Here is an 8,168-nt window from a genome sequence, read left to right on the forward strand (position 1 = left end):
CGTCGGATTCATCTTCCTTCACCTTCCCCAATTTTCGCCTGATTTTGGATCGCATCAGATTTAGCGTCTGCGGATGATGTCATCCATAAAATTTACATGCTGTGGCCTTATGATGCGTACTGCTCTCCGTTCAACCTTCTCGATAAGAGTGCCAGACAGCGTACTCGAGAACTGGGCGTATTTAGGACACAGACTGTGACGAGGTCTTCTAAGAAGACGTGAATTCAAAGTGTTTTAGTTTACTGAGAAGGAACAAGCGCTGGCTGGATTTACAGCAAATTGAGTCGACGTGAGAGTTCCATCGCAAGTTGGCCCGGAGAAACGCCCAAGATCTTCATTCCCTGCACCTGTTACAGTTCAATGCCATTTACTGAGAGGGGAGGAGTTATATACGGTACCTTGCTGAAGAGGATGTGTAAGACTTTACATTTTGCGGGATGGAGCTTCATGTGAATATTTATCAGTTCCATCCAGAGCTGATCATTTATATGGAACTTTATATGGAATTAATACACAACTGATGATTTATTCAGAACTGATAAGTCAGACGAAACTGATATTTCTATACAGGGCTGATAATCCATACAGAACTGATCATTCATACAAAGCTGATAATTCATACATAATTGATATTCATACGGAACTGACATTTCATACCGAACTTATATTTATACATAACTGACAATCCATACCGAACTGATAATTTATACAGAACTAATAATTCATACAGAACTGATTATTTACACAGAACTGATAAATTCATAAGGAATTGATAATTAATACAGAATCGATCATTCATGTGGAACTGGAAATTCATACAGAACTGATAATTTATAGAGAACTGATAATTCATACAGATCCGATAATTCATAAAGAACTTATACAGGCCTTATGATTCATACAGAAATGACTATTCATGCAGAACTGATGATGATTCATAGAGAACTGATAATTCATACAAAACTGATAATTTATACAGGACTGATGAGTCAGCATGCTGCCCCGACGGCTGACTAAGCTATGGGAGAGAGAGAGAGAGAGTGAGTGAGTGAGTGAGTGAGTGAGTGAGTGAGTGAGTGAGAGAGTGAGTGAGTGAGTGAGTGAGTGAGAGTGAGTGAGTGATGAGTCTTTCACAACATAGCCAATAGTATTCAAAATCCGTGCTTTTCACGAACTATCGCAGAGAACATAAATACATAAGGACATCCTCACTAAACAACGCTTGCGGCGAGGTATACAAAGGTTATACATGTAGGTGTGGCACATCGTTCATTGAACCTGCAAAGCTGCTGAACTACGTCAAAAGGCAATTATACCGGCTGCACAGCTACAGAGACTGATCGTATTATTGTGTCAGGTCAATTTACAGCGTCCATTTTGTAATACAAAGCGCTACTTTACTAAGCAACGAACAACATTTTGATCATCATTTGAAAGACTTTAAACTTTACTTTAGTTTTTAGTTTAGTTTTGACTTCCTTTAGAATTGTGAACGAAGCTTGGTCCAAACTTTCCGGTGGTTTAAAATCTTTAACCCTTTGAGATAACAACTTGAGGAGACAGGTTCTTCCACTTTTGTCAATCCAAATGGCTATTATTACATGCCACTGTTTGGGTAAAGATCAATATTCACTTGCAAGAACAGTCCAGCTGCAGTGTCACACAGACAACACCTGTGGCATATACCAATTGTTCCAGGGGTGTTGGAAACAACGAGATCCTAGCGAGCTCACATGGATGGTATCATAACAACTAACCCGACTGGAGCTTCCCACCGTGTTACAAAGAAACCAAAGGTCAATTGTGAGCACGGTCGTGGTCTCTGTAATACTGTCAGGGACGGATCGGTATTTGTCGTGGGCGGGTCATTTTTGGCAGCAGCTGACATTAGGGAACAATCTATACGTTGTTCCGGTAAAAAAAAACTATAATCACCCACCAGTTGGGGACCAGACCAGTGTCGAGTTTTCTTTCCCCTGTTCCAGGCTCTTCCAGGCGACTTGTGGATGGAGTTTGTTCTTCTTTCATGAACCCTCCCTGGGTGCCGCCGAACACAGCGGACGGTAATTTGTATCCCAGAAACGCTCACATTTGTTGACAGCCGTGATGTACTAGTACATGGCCCCGCGGAACATGGAGCGGCCACGACGTCCCCCTGACTTCGAGCACGATGATACCAGGTTGAATGAACAGGGAGACTCAGCTGACGATACAGGTGAAGCTAACTACATACTAGTAGATATTCCCGCGGAATCGGGGAGTCCTCAGGGGTCACAGACTCATAGGGTTCTTAATATTGACAGTTCACATTGATTTGAGTAAACGCGTCACATAATTATGACAACTTACCAAATTAAAATCGTTTTTTTAACGAAACAGTTCTCAGAGAATACATTAAGTTAAGACATGCTACGACATGCTTCATTAGACATTAAGAATGTAGATATTCTGGTCTTATAGCTATTGTCAAGGAAGGTGTAAGATTCTAACAATGATGGCAAGGCTTCGTTACTGTGGTTTTTGTACACGCAAACATCCGGGGCTTTTCCCCACTATTTCGGAGAGCATCAGCCGCATGAGTCAACTAGAGTGCCACGATCTTATACCTTCGCCAAATGGTGTTACCCTTAGGCCTTGACGAATGTTGATTCGCATTAATCATGCAAATTATGCATTCATTTGCATAAACACTACCTGCCAATGTCCTTCACAATTACACATGCCACACGTTTGAATAATCATATCATAGAAGGTAGCAGATTTATAGCATTTCCTCATTAATTATGCTAATTAGCTGCTGATTTGCAAAACTATCACTTTCATAGGTCAAGCATTCTTTAAGTTACCCACATACCAAAAATCATAATGATCCGTCAATCGGTTCTTGAGTTATCCTCCTTCGAATATTTTTAACGAATGCTTCTGCAGTTCCAGAACAAGCAGCTAGGGGTCCAAACCATGTCACTTCTTCCCCAGCCAAAGAGCTACCTACCATCCAACTTTAGTGACCCTACCATGTCCAGATCACGAGATATGAAACCCGGAAGTTCAGCTGCAATACATTGACAAGCCGCCAGGGGGTCCAAAATCTAATCAGTTCCAGGTTTCATCAAGACCTACCCACCTACCAAATAAAAAGACAATCCATCTTAGCCTTCTTGAGTTATCGTGTTCAAACACACACACACACACACACACACACACACACACACACACACACACACAGACAGACACACGAACGCCAACGAAAACATAACCTTCTTGGCGAAGGTAACAATTTTTACCTTCGCCAAGAAGGTTATGTTTTCAGAGGCGTTCGTGTGTGTCTGTGTGTCTGTAGACACGATAACTTGAGAAGGCTTAAATGGATTATCTTGATACTTAGTATGTGGGTAGGTCTTGGTGAGACCTGGAAATGATTAGATTTTGGACCACCTAGCGGCTTGTTATGGTACTGCAGCGGAACCTCTGCTTTTGATATCTCGCGATCTGGACATGCTTGGGTCATGAATTTTGGATGGTAGGCAGCTCTTCTGATCGGGAAGAAGTCACATGAGTTTAGGCCCTCCTAGCAGCTTGTTTTGGAACTGCAGAACGGTTTGTTTTAAAATCTTCAAGAGAGGATAACTGAAAAACCGGTTGACGGATCGTCGTGATTTTTGGTATGTAGGTATGTCTCTTTAGTGATGATTGACATAATTAAATTACAATTATGCAAATTAGGTTAATTAATGAGGAAATTCTATAAATCTGCTGTGTTCGATATTAGGGCTATGAAACTTGTGACTTATGTATTATGAACAATGGGAACATCGGCAGATATTGATTGTTTAAATGAAGACTTAATTTGCAAAATTGATGGCAAATTGTTACAATCTTATAGTGGTAACTGCTGAGAATTTAATACCTGCCATATTTGGAAGTTCAGTGAACATAACTAAATATAATTTATTCAGATCAGGACCTCATTTGGATAATTTACGAGGAAATGCTAGAATAGCCTTATTTCCTAAGATAAGACTGCCATTGGGTGGAGAATATAAACTGATATAATTCATGCTAATGAGGCTCCTTTGAATTTGCATAATCATAAAAACGTATAATTAGTCAGTTTGAACGATTAACATTATTTGGCGAAGGTATGAGATCGTGCAACTCCTGTGTATGAAACCTGAAAATTAATATCTAGTTTTCATACAGCCAACAATATCATATCTTGTCCATGCCAAATGATAAGGATTTCACGTGTTGCATGTAACTAGGTAGGGGCCATGTGAATATTTTGCATTAAAATGTTTCAAATGAGCAAGATTGTAAATGTAAGCCACTTACAGGCTGTCATCACTATGCATAATATTAACAAAAGCACAAAACATTTTATGGAGGAATGAGACCGCCGAATTCTATTATTTGTTTTTTGTTTTGTTTTTTTGCTAGTAATCAATAATACTCCAAAACCCCAAATACCCCCGCGACCCCAGAATGACATGTGCAGAGTGTGTTATCTCTCACCCTCCAATAGTGCTTAGCGACTCGGGATAGTCCGTAAGATACCTGCCTTGTTCGCGAGGCTTGGTGTCTTGCCTTGATGCTGTGCAATCCCTGAAAGTAGGACGCATTTCTTATAAAAACACATTTCCTTCCATATAAGTAACTATATGTATACGAAAAGGTTTGTTGTCTTCAATTGTTCGTTTTATGAAAACGCTCGAAATGAGCTGAATATTCTAACTTCTACAATTTATCCCAATTTATCCAAACTTACAGACAAAGAAAAAACTTTTCTTCTGTTAACTTCCCAAAACCCACAAATTTTAGAAAAGGTGGGACATTACGTCTTCCACGGTTTACAAAAGAGAAGTCAAACCCTTCAGACATAGGTTTAGAAATAAGTATTGTTTCATTCAACTAATTTTTTTTCATTATGTAGATATTAGTTGTTGTATAATCTGTTTCAATATTGTTGTATGTTTATGAGTTGCAATTAGCCTCCGGGCACGAATTTGCAATAAACTTCTTTAATAACTAAAACATGTGATATTTCCTTAGATCTTAGTATTTCTTCACATGAATTTAAAAGTGACGACGTGTGTCTTATTTATGACGTACACATTTGCATTGATTGATTTATTTTGCATTGATTTATTTTGCATTGCATTGTATCCATACAAATATATTATAATGAAAAGTGCATATTGATAATTCACTAACGACATCTTCTCTATTATGTAGCTCTACTTCTGTCTAAAGCAACACACGACGAGTACAAAACAGTCTATAGAGCAGACCGTCACATTCGACTCAATGTCAGTGGTATGATTTTTAGAATCTCGGAGAGCACTTTACATCAGCACCCCAACACGCTCTTAGGAGACCCTGCAAGAAGGCAAAGATTCTACTGCCCAGAAACGGATGAATATTTCTTCGATCGCCACAGACCTAGTTTCGAAGCTATCTTTGGTTTCTACCAGAGAGGACAAAAGAGATCTGAACACGACGAAAACAGACTTATTCGACCTAAAAACGTGCCTGTCGAAATCTTCTACTTGGAAATGAAGTTTTTTGACATAGAACGTGACGTCATCAAACAGTGCCTGGAGAATGACTACTACAGCGAGCATGAGGAGACAGACGTGCAGATGCCGAAACATGGCGGGCAGCGGGCGATCTGGTTACTCTGCGACTTTCCTGACAGTTCTTTAGGGGCAAAGTTTGTTGGGATGATTTCTGCCATGCTTATTTTCATCTCCATTGCCGTATTCTGCGTAGAAACTCTTCCAGAATTTCGGCAGTCTGCTCCAGAGTCCCTGCCCAACAGTACGAATGCAGACCACTTGCGGCTGCTCTACACCCGGCCGCTCTTCCAAGCAGAAACAGCGTGTATCATTTGGTTTTGTTTGGAGCTCATCATCCGTTTCTTTGCATGCCCCAACAAGGGCAAATTCTTGAAGGATCCGCTGAACATATTTGACTTTCTTGCCATCGCACCTTATTTCGTTGACGTCATCATGGTCGTTGCAGCCTATCATGATTCTTCAAAACCATCTAGTTCCGTGACCTTCGTTCGACTGCTACGACTTTTCCGGATTGTCCGGATCTTCAAACTTTCCCGCCACGTGAAGGGGCTGCGTGTGCTGGGGAAGTCGATGGTCGACAGCATCGGGCCGTTTGCACTTCTGATATTCCTCATCATGATTGCAATGACCTTGTTTGGCAGCTGTGTCTACTTTGCAGAGATGGAACAACCGGAGACCAACTGGCAGAGTATTCCGGACACGTTCTGGTGGGTCATCATCACCATGACAACCGTTGGGTACGGAGACCACTTCCCACTCACCACGGCGGGGAAAATAGTCGGCAGCGTTTGTGTCGTTTCCGGTATCCTGACCTTGGCGCTTCCAAGCCCCGCCATTGTCGCTAACTTTAACAAAAATAACGAAATGTCAAAGAACGTTATATCAGAGGAGATCTTGGAGGAACGGCTGAGGTCAGACATGGAGAGAATAAAGCGGAAGACACCAAGGAGTTTGATAAACGGTTCGGGGTATCATTAGGTAAACAAGAAAGCTTTTTTAAATAAGCTGACCGGAGGCCAAAATGGGAATAGCTGGTTGGATAGCATGAGTACGTACTATATTAATATAATAGGTCACCTTGGTTACTTGAAATGTAGCAATGCTAAAAAGAGTGAATTTAGATGAAGTCTGCTTATAACATAGCTGTTTTTAAGACAAGTCAAGTCAATCTTTATTGCACAACAATTGTAACGGGTACAATCCATGGCAAAGTCTTCATTACTACATATCTACTCTCACGTCTACAGTGATACCTACAAGTTCTATGTATCGAAAATAACATTATACTATTTCATAAGCCATGTATATGTATGGAACATGGCTTATTACATGATAACGTACATGTCTTAATGATGATGATGATGATGACTGGTTTATTATTCACATAAACAAACTAGAGTTCCCCGATCTCATACCTTCGCCATTGAATGATGTTAATCTTTATGGCTGACAAATTATAGATCATTCCCCCTGATTGTGCAAATAGCATCCTAATTTTCATAAATTATATCAGTTTATCATATTCTCAACCAAAAGACAGTCTTATATTAACATACAATGCCATTCTAGCATTTCCTCATAAATTATGCAAATGAGGCCCTAATTTGATTATATTATGTTTAATGATGTTGACCTTCAAATACCCCAAGTATGAAATTCCAGGCAGTTATCATTACAGAATTATAACATTTTTTCATTAATTATGCAAATTGAGTCTTCATTTACATAATCAATATGTGCCTGTGTTTATCTCGTTCTCAATTACCAATGTCACAAGCTTCAATAGTCCTATGATGGAATGCAGCTGATTTATAAAATTTCCCCATAAATTATGCAAATCACATCCATATTTGCATAATTGTCACATAATTATATTAAGCATCACGTAAGCTACCTGAATTCCAAAAATCATGACGATCCGTTAACCAGTTCTTGAGTTATTCTTTTCTGAATATTTTCAAACAGATAGCCCTGCAGTTCCAGGGCAAGCCGCTAGGGGGCCCAAACTCACGTCACTTCTTCCCCAGCACAAGAGCTACCCACCATGCAAATTTCGTCACCCTAACATGTCTAGATCATGAGATATCAAAACCAGAAGTTCAGCTGCAGTACCATAACAAGCCGCTAGGTGGTCCAAAATCTAATCATTTCGAGCTCTCATCAAGACCTACCCACCCGCCAAATATCAAGATAATCCATCTAAGCTTTCTCGAGTTATGCTGTTGACAGACAGACAGACAGACACACAGACAGACACACGGCCAGGAAAACATAACCTTCGTCAATTCTTGGCGAAGGTAATAACAAATACATCGACATACAGGTATAAAATTCGGTGGCAGCCTAAATGGCTGAATTGTAGACTTTTTTACAATTTAAAATCTTGAGAATATTATCAATTGAGACTTCAATACAAACACTACATATACATAGAAAATACAAATTCAAAGTACGAAAAGCCTGTTCGGTCAGTACAACAACCAGTATGTTACAGAACTTGCGTATCGTTCAGAAACTTTGTCAAATAGTATATAGAGCCATAGAGCTCTTATCGGACAGTTCTGTGTCTGAGAGTTTGTAGCTGTTTACTCG

At 39.9% G+C, this 8,168-nt stretch overlaps 1 protein-coding gene across 1 annotated transcript; it reads left to right on the plus strand.

Annotated features, from left to right (window-relative positions):
- The first annotated feature begins 1,980 nt into the window (after positions 1–1,980).
- Positions 1,981–6,554, plus strand: LOC109473308 (shaker-related potassium channel tsha2-like). The gene is made up of 2 exons (XM_019773183.1): positions 1,981–2,215; positions 5,233–6,554. Exons 1-2 carry the CDS (start codon positions 2,119–2,121, stop codon positions 6,552–6,554), a joined length of 1,419 nt encoding a protein of 472 aa, XP_019628742.1. The 5' UTR covers positions 1,981–2,118.
- Positions 6,555–8,168: the final 1,614 nt, after the last annotated feature.

The sequence above is a fragment of the Branchiostoma belcheri genome, unplaced genomic scaffold, assembly GCF_001625305.1.
Source record: "Branchiostoma belcheri isolate BF01 breed outbred unplaced genomic scaffold, Haploidv18h27 scaffold100, whole genome shotgun sequence".
In the NCBI taxonomy this organism is placed as follows: Eukaryota; Metazoa; Chordata; class Leptocardii; order Amphioxiformes; family Branchiostomatidae; genus Branchiostoma; species Branchiostoma belcheri.

Excerpts from the sequence above, each read along its gene's own strand:
- LOC109473308 (XM_019773183.1), top strand. The coding sequence starts at position 2,119 with ATGGCCCCGCGGAACATGGAGCGGCCACGACGTCCCCCTGACTTCGAG. Across the intron at positions 2,216-5,232 it reads AGACTCAGCTGACGATACAG|CTCTACTTCTGTCTAAAGCA; the intron begins GTGAAGCTAACT and ends TCTATTATGTAG.